Below are 18,851 nucleotides of genomic sequence, written 5' to 3'. Positions count from 1 at the left end.
ATGATTTTTTTTTTCTAGGAGAGAGCCCCTAGCTTTCATCACTTTTTCAAGAGGTAGTTGATTCACAAAGGCTTAGGAATCTCCATGGTAGGGATTGGAGTCTCAGAAGCTTGAATGCTGGGCAGTCACATCTGAAGGGCTGTGTTGAGTACACAGAGTGGGAAGAATAGGTCTTAGGAACTAACTGTCCTGTGAGGAACAGAGAAACTGTAGCCATTCATCCTGTGTAAAAGAGATTGAGAGTAAAAATCTAGCTTTGGGAGGATTTTCATGTAGAATCTACACCTTTATTTGGAAAAAGGTAAGATATATATCTAAAAGTTTCTTAAATAATAATAATAAGAGGGTGGGTATCTAGTAGAAAGTTTGTTCCCTTTCCCCATGGCATTTTGTTATATTTTCTCTTGTGTCCCTCCCAAGAAATTCTCTACATGCCCAGTCCAGGGGATGCAGGAGGGAAAGAGATTGACTCCTCCCTATCTGTAGAGATGGTAGTATAAAATAAGCACCCTTCTGCCCCTTGCTTTTTTCACTTAACTTCATCTTTTTTTTTTTTTTTTAAGATTTTTTATGTATTTACTTGACAGAGAGAGAGATCACAAGTAGGCAGAGAGGCAGGCAGAGGGAGATGGGGAAGCAGGCTCCTCTCCAAGCAGAGAGCCTGATGCGGGGTCGATCTCAGGACCCTGAGACCACGACCCGAGCTGAAGGCAGAGGCTTAAACCACTGAGCCACCCAGGCGCCCCTCACTTATCTTACAAAGCATTCTATTCCAGTACCTACAGAATTGTGTGATTCCTTTTCACAACTATATAGTATTCTTCTTTTTTTTTTTTTAAAGATTTTATTTATTTATTTGACAGAGAGAAATCACAAGTAGGCAGAGAGGCAGGCAGAGAGAGAGAGAGGAGGAAGCAGGCTCCCTGCTGAGCAGAGAGCCCGATGCGGGACTCGATCCCAGGACCCTGAGATCATGACCTGAGCCGAAGGCAGCGGCTTAACCACTGAGCCACCCAGGCGCCCAACTATATAGTATTCTAATATATGGGTATACCACAATTCACTAAACCATCCTTGATTGATGGAGATTTTGTTTATTTTAATATTTTTGTTCTTACAAATAACAGGCTTGTGTATGAAGTATGATGGGCTGGATATTTGCCTTTTACACTTTGATGGGTGTTGACAGATTAACCCTGCAAAGAACTTACCAGTTCATTTTCTCCCATCCTGTATACCATTCCCAGTCTAGGGCCTTTTTAAACTTCCTGATGTTTGCCAAGCCAGTAACTAAAAAATGGTATCTCAAAACAAAAAAGCTATCCCCTTGTATTTTTTTAATTATGGTGAATGTCACATAAACAAACCACTTAAAGTGAACAATTCAGTGGCATTTAGTACATTTACAGTGTGTGCAAGCACACCTCCATCTATTTTGAGAACATTTTCATCACCCCAGAAGGTAACTGCATACACATCAGATAGGTGAACTTCCCCATTCTCTCCAACCCTGGCAGCTACCTGCTTTGTTGTGGATGTCCCTGTTCTAGATAACAGGGACATCCTGTTCTATGTTATAAAGGGAATCCTGGAATACGTGACTTTTTGTATCCTGATGCTTTCACTTAGCGTGATGTTTTTGAGGTTCCTCTATGCTGTAGCTCATCAATGTTTCATTTCTTTTCGTGGCTGAATAATATTCATTATTTGTATATACCACAATTTGTTTAGTCATTCATCTGGTGATGGACATTTGGGTTGTTGCCCCGTTTTGGCAGTTGAAGCAGTGCTGCTGTGAATGTGTGTATATGAATTTGGCACCTGTTTTCAGTAATTTGTGGGTGTACTTAGGAGTGGAATTGCTGGGTCATGTGCTAATTCTACATTCAACTTTTTTTTTTTTTACGATTTTATTTATTTGAGAGAGTAGGTGAGCACAATGGTGGGGCAGGGGGAGAGGGAGAAACAGATTCCCTGTGAGCAGGGAAACCACTGCATGTAGGACTCCATCCCAGGGCCCCAAGATTACACCCTGAGCTGAAGGCAGCCACTTAACTGACTGAGCCACCAGGCACCCCATGTTCAACTGTTTGAGGAAAAGTTAATTTTAATATAGTTTTAATTAGCTTTTTTAAAAAATGAGGTCAGGCAGTATAGTCACTTACTAATTTATAGAGGATGGAAAGGGGCCTAAGATTATTTGCTGAGCATTATGCTGGAGCTGAATTTGTATGACTTTGTATAATCCTAACTAATTTGTTGTAATTTATTTTATTTTTGAAGAATTTTCTCCTATTTTTCTTTTGAATTTTACTTTAATTTTTTTCGTATAAATTTTTCACACAGAGACAAGTATATGACAATATAACGTCATAATGATACTTATTTCCCCATCACCTAGCTTTAACTGTCAGTGTCTCCTTTTTTTTTTTTTAAGATTTTATTTATTTATTGGACAAACAGATCACAAGGAGGCAGAGAGGCAGACAGAGAGAGAGGGTGGGGAAGCAGGCTCTTTGCTGAGCAGAGAGCTCGATGCAGGGCTCGATCCCAGGACCCTGGGATCATGACCTTGAGCTGAGGGCAGAGGCTTTAACCCACTGAGGCACCCCGAGTGTCAGTGTCTCTTTATCTGTATCCCCATTCACTCCTTCCTACCTTACTTTGAATTATTTTGAAGCAAATCCCAGATATCATAAAATTTAACCTGCATATAGCACAGTGTTCCCACAAGATAGGGACTCTTTTTAAAAGTGACTCCAATACCATATTATACCCCCCAAATTAATAATAATATTTTGGTATTATCAAATGCCTGTTTATTAATTTTCAGTTAGATGATGCATTCATGTGGTTCAAAAAAATCTACAGATTTAAAAAGGTGTTCATTGGGGGCGCCTGGGTGGCTCAGTGGGTTGAGCCGCTGCCTTCGGCTCAGGTCCTGATCTCAGGGCCCTGGGATCCAGTCCCGCATCGGGCTCTCTGCTCAGCGGGGAGCCTGCTTCCTCTTTCTCTCTGCCTGCCTCTTCTGCCTACTTGTGATCTCTCTCTGTCAAATAAATAAATAAAATCTTTTAAATAAATAAATAAATAAATAAATAAATAAGGTGTTCATTGAAAAGGTTTCCCCCACACTCTTATTTCCAGTGGCCTAATTCTCTTTGCCTTTGGTAGCCACTGGTGTTTTCTGTCCTTCCAGGAAGATTTAATACATGTATAAGGAAATACATAGAGATGTTAACCCTTATTTTTAAAGAAGGTTAAATGATAGATCCATGATCTACCACCTGGATTTCCCTGCCTCTGCAGTGTATTATGTTCTCTTATGCTGATCAGAATTTCCATCTTACTGTTGTGAGCAAGATGAGATTAAGGGAAATAAGAGTTGTGATTATAAGAGAGTGATTATTCATTTTCTTTCTTTACCAAAAAAAAAAAAAAAAAAAAAAAGAAGCTCCTTTCTTTCTGCTAGTACATGTAGGACCTGTTTGTTACAGGAAAATCAAACTACGGAGAAGTAGTTTTAAAAGAAGCACTTATATCCTCCCCTGCTCAGGAATGGCCACAGTAAACATCTTGTTGTATAGCTTTCATTCTTTACCTGTATATTATGTGGATATTTTAAAGAAGCAAATTTTTAAAGAAAATGGGCTTACACCAGTACTGTTTAATAATTTTTCCTCTAACAAGTAAAATTTAAACATTTTTTTGAGTCACTCTGTATAAAGATATATGTGTGTTTATTTTCAATGTCTGTTGTATTCTATTGTATTGGGATATTTTATGTTTAATTGATATGCTGTTGATGACCGTGAGTTATCTTTATCTTTTTGCTATTGTAGAATCCACATCATTGAATATCTTTGTACATGTGATTGATTATTTCCTTGCAGGAAATCTCCAGAAATGAGCCTCCTGGCTCAAAGACACACAGGTTTAAGAAATTAAAGTGATTCCAATTTCTTTCCCCCACCAGTACATGTAAAAGAATCTGTTTCCCTGCACCTGGTATCAAACTTGTTTCTCTAACTTAAGTACTATTTTACTTTGGCTTAGTATTTCATTTTGCAAAGAAACTCTGACTAGCTACTGTCAAAATCATTCCTATCATGTAGGTCAAGAACAGGCTCATTGTTCAAGATTTTAGAGCTGTTTCTGTTTTGAAAATGCATTCCTTTGTTCTCTCCTTGGCAGCGGCCCTTCTCAGCATCCCTGGCTTTGTTGAGCGACTTTGCAAGCTTGCAACCCGAAAGGTATCAGAGTCAACAGGCACAGCTAGCTTCCTTCAGGAGCTGGAGGAGTGGTACACATGGCTAGACAATGCTTTGGTGCTGGACGCCCTGATGCGAGTAGCGAATGAAGAATCCGAACACAATCAAGGTACTTGGAGTGGGTTTTCTGTGAGGTGGGGATCTTTCCCTTAGGCGCCTGGAGCCATTCTTGACCTCTTTTCCAATGATGATTAATTGAAATTTGCTCAAAGTAGACTTTTCCTCAGAAAAGTCCTAGATCATAACTGTTAAGACACTTTTGAAAGCTAGTGACAGAAACTTCTTTGAACTCTCTGAGAGTGGACCTGAAAGAAGGGCAAAGGGATTGGCTGGTTCCAATAACTAGAGCATTCTTAGGAACTCAGAGAGTGCTCTCCAAGTCTCTTCATTCTCCATGGTTCCGGTATTCTCTTCTCTACTCCGATGAGTAGACTTCTAGTTTCAGCAACAGCTTCCTGGTGAAGGGCTCTGACCCATCTTGGGTCAGATGCTCAACCCTTAAACATTTGACTCTGGCCAGCAGGATGGGGTCCGATTGTACAAATAGAGGAATTCTCATTGTAAAAGTGAAGAGGAGTTCTCTTTCCAGGATGGCAGTGTGTGGAGCTCTGTGGACCTGTTCTCTATGGCAACTATAAACAAAACCTATAAACAAAAAAACCATCCGTGTAAAGTCTGTGAAAGTTGTTCTAAGGGTTTACAGTAAATGAGGAGATCCTCCAGACAATCTGCTAAAATTCAGAACAGTGAGAGTCTGTGACATTTGAAGTCCTGCGTGTTGGAAGTTCCACCGTGGGCAGGTGTGGCCAAAAGGGTACAACCCTCAACAGGGGACAGGATTTCCAAACAAGGAATATGGTTTCTCACCATTGACGAGGTGGGCAGACCACCAGCTTTTCTCATCCCCTCTAATTCCAGGTTGAAGAGGTTGAATTCTTGATGAGTGTATCCTACAGGCCAGGGACTCCCTGCCCCAACTTTATTGATATACCATAGATTTATAACCTTGTGTAAGTTTAAAGTGTGTAGCATGTTAATTTGATACATTTATATATTGCAAAATGATTATCAGCAGAGCAGTAGCCCCTCATTCATCACATAATTATCATTTTTTTGGTGGTGAGAACATTTAAGATCCGCTTTTTTATTAGCATCATTCAGATATTACTAGCTATAATCACCACGCAGTACATTGGATGCCCAGAACTTGTTAATTTTAGAACTGAAAGTGTATACCCTTTGACCACTATCTTCCTATTTCTCCCAACCTCTCTGGTAACCAGCGTTCTATTTCTCTGAGTTTGACTTATTTAGATTCCACATATGAGTGATATTACACAGTATTTGTCTTCCTCTGACTTATTTCATTTAATTTGCTTATTTCACATAATGCCAGGGGCCCCTTTCCCCCGCCTGCCTCTGTACTACACTCAGTGCACAAGCTTTGCCCGAGGCCTGGCAAGCAAGAATTCTGTGACCCTGTTGTCCTTGCCTCAACCCACTTAGGACAGAGAGATTCCATGCGAGGATCTCCATGCAGCATGCAAGCTGAGAAGGCTCAGAGTCTGCTGACCTTGCTCAGAGTAGTGGCACCAGAAGAGTGCCAGGAGGAGAATTAATAGGTAAGAACAGAAAGTAGGGAAGTTCAAAGCTAAGGGTGTTCTCAAAAACAGTGTAGATTTTGGTGGTAAGCAAATAAAAGGAGGCTGTTAGCTCTTAAGTGAGAACAAAAAGCTAAACAATAGGCTTAATATAGTTTACCCCCAAGAACCAGGCAGACAACTTAGCAGAGTTCTTCTGAGATCAAAACCAACTCAGACTCAAAAACTATCTTTGCCCAATTTTAATTGGATTAGACTTTGGAGTGCTTTATGCCCCAAGGCATTGTCAAAAGTAGAGCGTTCAGCCAGCAATTAGTGGAGTCTGACAGCTGGGTTTCATACCAGATGAGGCAGAAATCTTAACAGAGAGATCAAGGGAAGAGCCATAGAGAGCCCTGCTAAAACACCATCATCCAGGGAGACTGTAAACATACCCACGGCTGCACATTCTGAGACAAAACACCAAAGTCCTCCCTAGGCCATGGAGAAATAGATTTCACTGAAATAAGCTCCCAGGTCACTGAAGAAATGAACAAAGAAATAACAACAAGCCCTGAAAAAAGGGAAGGAGAATCAGAGTTGCTGAATTATTTACTTAAAAATGTCTTTTTTTTTTTTTAATTTTTTATTTTTTATAAACATATATTTTTATCCCCAGGGGTACAGGTCTGTGAATCACCAGGTTTACACACAAAATGTCATTTTTTAAATAAAATTGGGGATATGCAGGGCGCCTGGGTGGCTCAGTGGGTTAAGCCGCTGTCTTCGGCTCGGGTCATGATCTCAGGGTCCTGGGATCGAGTCCCGCATCGGGCTCTCTGCTCAGCAGGGAGCCTGCTTCCCTTCCTCTCTCTCTGCCTGCCTCTCTGCCTACTTGTGATCTCTCTCTGTCAAATAAATAAATAAAATCTTTAAAAAAAAAAAATTGGGGATATGCAAAGAAACAAAGTACAGCCCATACACAAAAGAAAACAGGCAACAGAAGTTGCTTGTGAGACAGCCCAGAAAGCAGTTCTAAGAGACTTCAGAGCACCCAATATAAGGTTGGCCAAAGAACTAAAGGAAGCTATGCTTAAAGAAGTAAAAGAGGGGCCACCTGGATGGCTCAGTCAGTTAAGCATCTGCCTTTGGCTGAGGTCATGATCCCAGAGTCTTGGGATTGAGTGGCACATCAGGCTCTTTGCTTAGTGGGGAGTTTGCTTCTCCCTCTGCCTCTACCCCCCCCCCCTCATTCTCTCTCTCTGACAAATAAAAATTTTTAAAAAAAGAAGAGAAGCTAAAGAATCTGTGACTACATCAGATTGAGAATATCAGTAAAGAGATAGGAGATAGAAAAAAGAGCCAGATGGAAGTCCTGTGGTTTATTAAATTCTAAGTAACTGGAGTGAAAAACTCACTGAAAGGAGCAAGAAGAATGTTTGAAGAAATAGTGGCTAAAAACTTCCCAAATTTGAAAAGCATTAATGTACACATCTGAGAAGCCCAAAGAACTGGAAGTACCATAAACTCCGAGATTTACACCCAGACGCATCATGATAAAAATGTTGGAAGACAAAGAGAAAATCTTGGAAGTAGCAAGAGAAAAACAACTCCTGTGTTCAAGAATATCTCAGTAAGATTGATCGCCGACTTCTCAGAAATAACAGAGGTCAGAAAGCAGTGAGATAACCTATTCAGAGTGCTGAAAGAAAAAAAACTCTCAGCAGCAAAACTTTCTTTCCGAAACATAGGTGAAATAAAGAAATTGCTGAACAAAAAGAGAATTTGTTACTGATACCTCTGCCTTTTGAGAAATACCAATGGAATTTCTTCAGGCTGAAAGCAAGTGACCTCAGACAGTAATTTAAATCTACACAGAACAACAAGGAGCATTACTGCAGGCAATTACATAATCATAAAAGACAATATAAATGCCCATTTCTTCTTTCATTAACGAGTTTAAAAAGCGGTTAGGTAAAACCATAGGTTTATAATACATTGTTGAATCTGTGACATACAGAAATATACTTGAAACAGTAACAGCACAAAGAAACTTTGTGGGACCAAATTTTTTGGGATCTTGGGCAGGATCAGAGTTGTATTGCAGTAAGGAAATTATATGAGATGGTAACTTGAATCAACGCTAATCAATGAGGAGAACTAAAATGGTAAGAGGATCAATATAACAAACTCTATTAATATTTACTTTCTTCCCTCAGCTTCTTGAACAGACATTATAAGTAATCATTAGTTACAACACAGTATTGTGTAATAATGCATGCAACGTATTGTAAAATAAATTGTTGGATGGTTAGCATCTTAGATGTAGTATGTGTAACAATAATAGCACAGAAAAGGGAGAAGGAATAGAGTTGTGTAGGAACTCTGGAATTAGTATAAATCTGGAAAGATTCTGTCAAATTAAAATATATGTGGCAAACCCTATAGCAACTGCAAAGAAAGTAACTTTAAAAATACAGTGAGGAAGTCATTAAAGGAATTACAGTGTTATACCAGAAAATATTCACTTACTACAAAAGAAAGTATTATAAGAGAAATAGGGGAATTAAAAGACATATGAGATAATGTAGAAAACAAAAATTAAAAAGGCAGAAGTAAATCCAGCTCTATCAGTAATAATCTTGAATATGAATGGATTAAAGCAGTTCATCCAAAAAACAGATTAGTCATATTGGATTTTTTTAAAAAAGATCTAGTTGTTATGCAGCCTGCAGGAGGCATACTTTCTTTTCTTTTTTCTTTTTTCCTTTTTTTTTTAAGTAGGCTCTACACTCAATGTGGGGCTTAAACTCAGGTTTAAGAGATCAGGAGTTTTTCTGACTGAGCCAGGCAGGTACTCCCCAGGAGGCAAACTTCCTATTCAAAGATAGAAATAAGTTGAAAGCAAAGGATAGAAAAAGATTTGTCCTGCAAAGAGCAACCATAAGAAAGCCGAAGTGGCTGATACTGAAAAAGACTTCATTTATTTTTTTAAAAAGATTTTATTTATTCATTTGACAGACAGAGATCACAAGTAGGCAGAGAAGAGAGAGGAGGAAGCAGGCTCCCTGCTGAGCAGAGAGCCCAACGGAGGGCTCAATCCCAGGATCCTGAGATCATGACCTGAGCCGAAGGCAGAGGCTTTAACCCACTGAGTCACCCAAGTGCCCCCTGAAAGAGACTTTAAAGCAAAAAATGTTATCAGAGACAAAAAGGACATTTTATAATAACAAAAGTATTAGTCTGTTAAGAAGATGTAAGTTATAAACATATATCTAACAACAGAGAAAAAAAAAAAAAAAGCAAAAACTAACAGATTTGAAGAGAGAAATAAGCAGACCAGAGGTAGTGGTTGGAGCCTAGAAAATCCCACTTCGAGTAATGGAGCAGCAAACAACTATACAGAGGATCGAGAAGGAAACAGAAGACTTGAGCAGCAAGTAAACTGCCTAGACTTACTAGATGCATTTAGAACACACCACCCAACCCCCGCGGAATGCATATTATTCTCATGTGCACATGGAACATTCTCCAGCATAGACTGTACGCCAGGCCATCTAAAAAGCCTCAGTAAGGGGAAAAGGATTAAGATTGTACAAACCATGTATTTCAGCCACAGTGGAGTGATATTAGCAATCAGATGTTAGAAACCAGGGAAATCAGTAATACACTTCTAATTAACCAGTGGTTCTGAGACAGAATCACAAAGAGCATTAAAAGATACCTTGAGACATCGGAGAAAGACAACTATCATGTGATCTCCCTGATATGAGGAAGTGGAGATGCAACGCAGGGGGTTTGTGGGGTAGGAAAAGAATAAATGAAACAAGATGGGATCGGGAGGGAGACAAACCATAAGAGACTCTTAATCTCACAAAACAAACTGAGGGTTGCCGGTGGGGAGGAGGGTAGGAAGAGGGTGGTGGGGTTATGGACATTGGGGAGGGTATGTGCTATGGTGAGTGCTGTGAAATGTGTAAACCTGGTGATTCACAGACCTGTATCCCTAGGGCTAATAATACATTATGTGTTAATTTAAAAAAAAAATTTTTTTTAAAGATACCTTGAGACAAATGAAAACGAGGAGACAACATACAGAACTTAAGGAATACAGCTGAAGCCTGCTGATAAGGGAGAAGTCTTTAGTTATAAATGCCTACATTTTAAAAAACTGACAAAATGAAATCCCAAGTCAGTGGCCTAATTTTCTTCTCCATAAGTTATTGAAAAAAAAAAAAAAAAAAGAGGCAAGCTCTACTCTCAAAGCAAGCAGATAGAAAGAATGATAGAATTGGTGTAGAAATTAATGAAACAGAGCATAGAAAACAATAGAGAAAATCTGCAAAAAAACAATAGTTCATTCTTTGAAAAGGTCAACAAAATTAACCTTGAGTTTCACTGACCAAGATTTAAAAAAAAAAAAGACAAGATTGAAACTACGAAAACCAGGAATGAAAGAGAGGACATGACAACCAAGCTTACAAAGCTAGAAAGGACTCAGAGAATACCATACACATTTGTGTGCCAGCAAACTAGACAGCTTGGATGAAACAGACAGCTGATAAGAAAGACAAAAATCCTGCAGCTGACTCAAGACGAAAGAAAATCTAAATAGACCTATAACAAGTAATTTGAATTAGTATGGCTTCACTGGTGAATTATGCCAACCATTTAAAGAAGAATTAACACCAGTATGTCACAGACTTCCACAAAATAGAAGAAGAGGAAGCACTTCCCAACTCATAAAGTCATTATTAACCTGATACCCAAACCAAAGACACTACAAGGAAAGCACAGACCAATATCTCTTATGAATATAGATGTAAAAATTCCCAAGAATATACTAGTAAACCAAATACAGCAATGTACAAAGATTATACACTTGACCATGTATATATATATGAATAAGTAAGATTTATTCAGGGTTGATTCAATAAGAATCAGTTGATGTATACCCTGTTTCAGTAGAACAAAGGACAAAAATTTACATGATCATTTTAGTAGATGCAGAAATGCCTCACACAAAATCCAGCATGCCTTCCTGATAAAAACACTCCAACTAGGAATAGGAAGGAATTGCCTTAGTCTGTTAAAGAACATCTACGAAAACCCACACCCAACGTACTTCATAGTACATTGACACTGAAATCTTCTCAACTAAGACACAGGCACAAGACAAGAATGCCTGCTTCTGCCACTTTGGCTTAATGCTCTGTTGGGGGTTCTGGATAGGCAGTTAGTCAAGATAGAGAAAATAGAAACCATCCGGATTAGGAAGAAGTTAAACTGTGTTTCTTAGGAGACGACATGATCTTTTTTTTTTTTTAAAGATTTTATTTATTTATTTGACAGAGATCACAAGTAGGCAGAGAGGCAGGCAGAGAGAGAGAGAGAGGAGGAAGCAGGCTCCCTGCTGAGCAGAGAGCCCGATGCGGGACTCGATCCCAGGACCCTGAGATCATGACCTGAGCCGAAGGCAGCGGCTTAACCCACTGAGCCACCCAGGCGCCCCGACATGATCTTATTTAGGGAAAAACCTAAGGAATCCAGTCCCATGAAACTAATAAGTGAGTTAAGAAAAGTTTCAGAATACAAGGTCAGTATACGTAATTGTGTTTGTATACAGTAGCAATGAACAAACCAAAATGAAATTAAGAAAACAATTTCATATGCAAAAGCATCAAAAAGAGTCAAAAGCTTAGGGATAAATTTAACAAAGAAATGCAAAACTGACACTCTGAAAATTGCAAAACATCTTCAATATTGAAAGAAATGAAAGAGGACCTAAATAAACGTAAAGATACTCGTGTTCATGGGTTGGAAGGCTTGGTATTGTTAAGGTTCATACTCCACATGTTGAGCTATACGTCTGTCTACAGATTGGGCACAGTCCCTTGTCAAAATCCCAACTGGCTTCTTTGCAGAAATGGACTAGCTACAAAGCATATGTCTAATAATAATTAATAGTTATAAGGGACTGAATCTGGAATTTGTAAAGAACTCCTACAGCTCGATGATCTAAAGACAATGCACTTCGAAATGTGGGCATAGGACCTAAATAGGCATTTCTCTACGGCAGGTGACCAGATAGCCAATAAACACATTAAAAAGATGCCCAACATCATTAATCGTCAGAGAAATGCAAATCCAAACCACAATTGCATACTACTTCATACCTGCTAGGATGCCTATCATCAAAAGATAGATGATGGCAAGTGTTGGCACAAGGATGTGAAGAAATCAGAACCCTCGCTCTCTGTTGGTGGGCGTGTAAAGTGGTCGGCCATTTTGGGAAACAGTCTGGCAGTTTTCGAACAGTTCCTCAAAAGGCTAAACAGAGTTGCCATATGACCCAGAAGTTCCAGTCCTAGTTATGTTTTCAAGAGAAATGAGAACATATTGACGTAAAAACTTCCACATGAGTACTCACAGCTGCAGATTTATAGTAATCAGTATCTGAAAACCACCCAAGTGTTCATCAGCTGGTAAATGGATAAGAGAATGTGGTCTGTGCATACAGTGCAGTGTTCCTCTGGTGGTGAACGGGGATTGGCTGCCAGTGAGTGAAGGATTTCTTTTTGGGGTGACAAGATGCTCTAAAGTCAGTTGTAGTGATGGCTACACAGCTCTGTGAATATGCTAAAAACCATTGAATCGTACACTCCAAGTGGGTGAATTGTATGTGAATTGTAGCCCAAAGCTGTTTAAAAAAAAAAAAAAAAGAGTGCCTGTGCCCCAATATGGACATAAAGTTGGAGACCCCTTGAATCAGTTTGTGGCACTGAAGAGATTTGGGGGGCAGCATTGGCCTCTCAAACTAGTTTGCCCAGCCTCATCCTTGGGAATGAACCTTGTTGCTAAGCTCTGGCCATCGCTTTAAGAACTGCATTTAAAAAAAAAAAAACTTAACCAAAGACTTCCTTGTCTGGCCTGTGCAAACCAGGCACTGAAGACTGGCAGTTCCTCGGGGTTGAGTCCAAGCTGCCTGTGTTTCTGTTTCTCCACAGACATTTATTACTGAGGAGGGCTTGTGTGCCATTTGCTGTGCCTGCTCCTCCCGTAGACTTCCTGTCCTGCAGTCGCCCCCGAGCCCCCTGAGCTGGGTGACAAGGACGCTGAGGCTCTCGAGGCCATGCAGCAAGTGTGCCGTGGAGGCAGGATCTACATGATAGCTCTTCTCAGTCTCTCCACAAATGAGTTGACTCTTAAACTGTTCTGGGAGCTGGGCCAAGGAGTCCCAACATGGAAATTGAGTAATTATGATTTTTCTCCCAACATGCAGGCAAATACATGTTTTTTGAGATAGCATTTTCTCAGTTCGGTTTTCTCCAGTAAATTTTTCTTAAGTCTTTGCTCACTGCCATTTTTAGTTGCAAATGAAAAGGAAAAAAACCAAGTAGCAAGTGAGCATTTGCAGAAAAAACGAAGTGTTTTGTTTCTATTTAACATACACTCACGTGTTCTTGACGTGTGCCGGGTATTGCTTGCAGTGTTTTGAATATACTAAATCCTTTCATCTTGGCATCATGGGTAAGATCGGTACTGTTGCCGTCATCCCAGTTTTGCAGGTGAGGACAGATACTGAAGCAGAGTGACATCCACCGGTTTGCCCAAGGCCACCCAGCTGGTGAACAGCAGAGCTGGGGTTCAGACCGAGCGGCCTGGCTCAGGGGCTGTGCTCTTTTTTTTTTTTATTTTTTTTTATTTTTTATTTATTTAATTTATTTGATAGACAGAGATTACAAGCAGGCAGAGAGGCAGGCAGAGAGAGGGGGAAGCAGGCTCCCTGCTGAGCAGAGAGCCCAAAGCGGGACTCGATCCCAGGATGCTGATCATGACCTGGGCTGAAGGCAGAGGCTTTAACCCACTGAGCCACCCAGGCGCCCTGGGGCTGTGCTCTTGAGTCCTGTGCCACGCTGCCCCTCAGTCTTCCTCACCCCACAACTGGTCGTCTCCCAGCATTGTGACTTTGTATTAGTGCCATAATATGGCTGGAAAAAATGGTCCCACGTCTGTAGGGCAGAGTCACTAGGGTTCTTGAGGCATGGTATCACCCTGCAGAAGTCACCAGACTTGCGCGTGCTCCTTACCCAAATATGATTTGATAACCACTGCTCTGCTCCATGTGGTTTTTCTGGCCCTTTGCCAAAGGCCTCTAAGGGCAGTTCCAGTGGGAGCTTGGAAGCATCTTAATATTTACTGCTTCATTCTTTCATCTTAAAGATGAAGAAAACTGAGGGGACATAAACCCTAAGTACTCCTGACTCTGACCAGTGCTCTTTTAAAATAATAGAGACCTAAAAAAAATAAAAATAAAAAGGACCTAAGAGGGAGGCTTCCCAAGAACCAGGTGCTGGGCTTTTCTTGTGTTCTCATTCACTCCTCACAGCTACCCTAGCCACCCCCGGCAGCACTGCCGTCCCCGGCCTTCTACAGGGCAGTTCGAGGCCTTGTGAGGAGGTAACTGGCCCAGTGTCACACAGCTAACAAGTTGTAACTCCAGAACCCTCAGCCTCTAGCACTTGCCGCCTTCCTGTGATTTCACCTCACCAGCCTGCGTGAGTCACTGAGACTTGTTTGTTAACAGGGTAGTAGAATAAATGGGATGCTTGACTAATGCCCAAAACACGATATCTGGCACATATCAGGTGTTCCAGAAATACGACTTAGCTGCTGCCGTTGTTACTAATAATGAAACTGGGTAACATGGTCTGTGAGTAGATGATGCGTTCGTCTGTGTCACTCATAGTGATGGCGGTGCCCAGTCTGCCTTAGAAAGTTGTACCTTAGAAAACTTTAGATGGTTCTTCGAAAAAACAGGAGAAAAGAAGTCTCGGAGAAGGATCCCTCTGTCTTTCAGCAGTGCCTCCTCGTAGAATTGAGGCAGAGGAACCATAGACTTAGAGTCATTTGTGACCCGAAGAGAGTTAGGCACAATTGGTGGCTTAGGGAAGTGGGCACTCGGGCGTGGGGCACTCGCTGATGGTGGCGGGAGAAGGGATGAATCCCGTCACTGCGTTGGCTGCATCAGAGCATTTCGAATGTGTTAAAGTTGATGAAATACAACGAAACTGCAGTCGATTTTCCCCCCTTTTTTTGTTGAGGTATAATTGACATACAACATTATATTAGCTTCAGGTGTACAACATAGTGGTTCGATATTTGCATATAGTGCCAAATGATCACTGCTGTTAGCCTAGTTAACACCTGTCCCCATACTATAGAAATTTTTTCCTTACAATGCACAGAGTCAGTTTTTCTAAGTTTCTAAGCTTGCCTGGCCCTTGGGGAGCTGGAGGGGATTTTGTGGCTTTCAAAGTCTCTGGCATGGCCTCAGGGGCCAGTCCAATGGCTCTGTTACCTCAGGTCTGTCCAGACTGGCTTTGAGGGCAGAAACATGTTTCCTCACAAGCAGTGACTCAATCTTCTCTCTTGGTGGCTGTCCCAGCCTCCATTGTGTTCCCTCCCCCAGGGGCCTCTGAGGAGAATGGCTTGCCTCACACTTCCACCAGGACCCAGCTGCCGCAGTCTATGAAGATTATGCATGAGATCATGTACAAACTGGAAGTGCTCTATGTTCTCTGTGTGCTGCTGATGGGGCGTCAGCGAAACCAGGTGGGCCCCTCCCCCACGTCTCAGAACAGGAGGAGCCACTTGCGTGCCACTACTGTGTCTGTAGCCCCGCTAGGCATGGGGCTCATTTTCATTCCTTCTGTTCTATGCATCAGGAAACTGGTCTCATTCCAGAGTCCAGAACCTTTTCCACCGTAGCTTGCCGTGGGGCAGCATTTCTGGGCAGAGCATTGGTTCCCAGGGCAGGAGCTGGTGGCTTGGCCATGTTACCAGACCTTGTTAATATGAAGAGTAAAGGTTACTGTGGCAAGGTGACTGCCCTGGAGATGTACTAGAGGACCTGTCAGTCCAGTTGGGGCTCAGGGTGATGGCCAGAGCCCAGAGCTGTATCGGATTACAAAAACTGGGAAGCTTCAGGGGCTCCGGATATGCTGAGGTTCCCTGACCCTTGAAGCAGTTCTAACAGGGAGGAGCAAGGGTCTGTAACCTCCAAAGGGAGAAAGAGAGCCCTGGAACTATATAGTGCTCCTCTTCAAGATGGCGGAGAAATGGCCTTCTCCACCGGCCAATCATTGTCCTGTGGATGAGAAAAGGTAGGTGATAGGGCGGGGCACTCAACAGTCCTTAAGCTCCTTTTTGAGTCGACACTGGACGGTCACAACAACTCTGTGTGAGACTGGTGCAGTCATCCCCGTTTTGGACAGGGTAGCCAGGGAGGAGACTCACTGAAAAGTTGACATGCAGCATGGAGACGTTGTGAGGAATGTGAGGGGGCGGGGCACACTGATCCCCCTGGCAGCCTACCTGGTAGAGGGAGCAAGTGCCGAAGTGGGAGGTGCCCCCCCACCCAGTGGGTTGGTGGGACAGTAGGGAACAGGCAGCGAGGCAGAGGTGGGGAGGGACTGTGGGGGTCAGACCGTGTCGGGCTTTCATTGGCCATTTTCAGGACATCGTGGTGTTTCCTTCTGGCTGCTTTGTGGAAGAGATGATCGTAGCCAGGACCAGCATGTTGGTGGAAGGGGGTGACAAGTTCTTGTGTTCTGGATATATTCTGAAGATAGAACAGATTGAATTTGCTGCAGGTTTGAATGTGGGCATGAGAGAGGGATTAAGGGTAACTTCTTTAACTTCTTCTAAGGTTTTTTTTGTTTTGTTTTTTAAAAGATTTTATTTATTTATTTGACAGAGATCACAAGTAGGCAGAGAGGCAGGCAGAGAGAGAGAGAGAGGAGGAAGCAGGCTCCCTGCTGAACAGAGCCCAATGTGGGGCTGATCCCAGAACCCTGGGATCATGACCTTAACTGAAGGCAGAGGCTTTAACCCACTGAGCCACCCAGGCGCCCTGTAACTTCTTCCAAGGTTTTTGGCCCAAGCAGGTGGGAGGATGGATTGGCCATTGACTGAGATGGTTAAGACTGTGAGTTAGGGAGTTGGGGGTGAGGGACAGAGGCATAGGGAGAAAGGTAAGGAATTTAGTTTGAACAAGTTAGGTTTGAAGTGTCTGTTAGAATTGGCATCTGAGGATGCCTGGGTGGCTTGCTTAGTTGGGCATCTGCCTTGGGCTTAGATCATGATCCTAGGGTCCTGGGATTAAGTCCCCCATCAGGTTCCTTGCTCAGCAGGGAGTCTGTTTCTGCCTCTCCCTCTGCCGCTCCCCCTGCTCATGCTCTCTCTCTCATAAATAAATAAATCTTAAAAAAAAAAGGTATTGGCCAGCGCCTGGAGTATCTGTACCTGGAGTTAGGGGAGAGGTTGGGTCTAGAGCTAGAACTTTGGGGGTTGTCGGTATATGGTTGGTATTGAAAACCAGGACCATGGATGAGATATCTCCCTGACCTCCACAGTATCAAAGCTCCTTCCTTCAGCATGGAATATATATAGAAAATAATAGTCACTGTGCTTTACATGTGTTGAGTGCTTTTACCATTTTTGAGAAAATCTCACACTTATTCTTATTTGAATTTTCAAGTAGTTGGGAAGTTATAAAACAGGTGGTAATTCTCTGTCCCCTCACTTGCTGCTTGAGAAAACCCAGGTACAAAAAGGGGTGTGCTCTCAGGCTCTAGGCATCGGGAGGGCCAGGATTTAGACTCTGCTTCCATGACTCTGCCTTCTGTCCCCCCATGACTGTCCCCTGCTCCTTGAGCCTTCCTGCTACTAAGACTTTATGAATCAGTCATTGCGGTGTCTAGTTCTAAACTGCATGATTACAGCCGCTGCTTTCTTGGAAGGCCTATAGCCTGGCCGCCGGCCCCTGCTCACCCGAGAGCCAGTGTTAGGCTGTCGCGGCCTCATCTGCACAGTTGGCATTTACTGTGTTCCTCCTGTGTGCCCTGCACTGTGTGCACGCACCCCGCCGAGCCTGGGACAGCGAGGGGAAGGGTTTCCCTGGCCAGGCCTCCCAGAAGGCTCCTCATCAGAGTGCTTATTATTGGGCCATCAGGCCAAGTTGTCTGGCCAGTCTTGGCTAAGTTGAAATCACTAGACTGGAAACCTGCCCCAAATGTTAGGAGTTGCATTTGGTGCGAATGTAAATAATCCATCCAGTACTTCTTGTCTGTCAGGCCCTGGTCTTCCCCCACATTACTACACTAAATCCTTTCAGCAGCTTCGATATCCCTCATTTTCTGTCAGGGAACTCAGAAGAAGAACGTTGCTCAGGGTCACATCTTTGTCAGGTTCTGGTCTCCTGAGATAAACTCACAGCTGTGGTGGGCCCAAAAGGGTTGGGCTTTAGGATCAGAACACCTGAGGTAGGTAGGGTGACATTTCCACCACTGCCTTGCCCAGGTTGGTCCTGCTCAACTTCCCCTTCCCCTTGTAAAATGGGATTTAGTATGCACTGGTGCCTTGCTCAGGACTTTACGTATATATTCTGACCTTGTCCTTACAATAGCCCGGAGAAGAAGAAGTAATAGCTTAGTTTTCTATAAGAAAAATTTTTTTGATAGGTAAATAATTTACATAGTTCTATATTAAAATGTGTAAGTAAGTATCAGTGAAGCCTTTCTCCTCTCTGGTCCTGAACATTCTGGTTCTTCCATGAAGCATCTAAGTTTACCAGTTATTCATGTATCCTCCTAGAGACATTTTATGCTTATAATAAAGCAAATGTATTCCTCTTTCTTTTTTTTTTTTTTTAACACAATCAGTAGTATAGCATGTACGTATTTGCTCTCTTGTTTTGTTGTTGTTTCTTTTTAAATATTTTTCTATTTATTTGACAGCATAAGCAGGGGAAGAAAGGCAGAAGGAGAGGGAGAAGCAGACTCCCCATTCAGCAGGGAGCCTGACACAGCTCGATCTCAGAAACTTGGTATCATACCTGAGCCGAAGGCAGACACTTAACCAACTGAGCCACCCAGGCACCCCCATGTTTGCTTTCTTAATATTGAATCTTGGTGAATGTTCACTAAATGTGAAAAGG

The 18,851-nt window shown here is 42.2% G+C and overlaps 1 protein-coding gene across 1 annotated transcript in view; it reads left to right on the top strand.

The window, feature by feature from the left end:
• Positions 1 to 18,851, top strand: part of TRPC4AP (transient receptor potential cation channel subfamily C member 4 associated protein) — a 265,655-nt gene that overhangs the window by 233,978 nt on the left and 12,826 nt on the right. The window contains exons 6-7 of the mRNA XM_082746160.1: positions 4,195 to 4,380; positions 15,300 to 15,466. Coding sequence (XP_082602286.1) covers positions 4,195 to 4,380; positions 15,300 to 15,466 — 353 coding nt within the window. The remainder of the gene's footprint in view (positions 1 to 4,194; positions 4,381 to 15,299; positions 15,467 to 18,851) is intronic.

The sequence above is a fragment of the Mustela nivalis genome, assembly GCF_964662115.1.
Source record: "Mustela nivalis genome assembly, chromosome: 8".
NCBI classification, from domain to species: domain Eukaryota; kingdom Metazoa; phylum Chordata; class Mammalia; order Carnivora; family Mustelidae; genus Mustela; species Mustela nivalis.
Note: the sequence above shows the minus strand (reverse complement) of the source record. Positions and strands in the feature narration are given on the sequence as shown.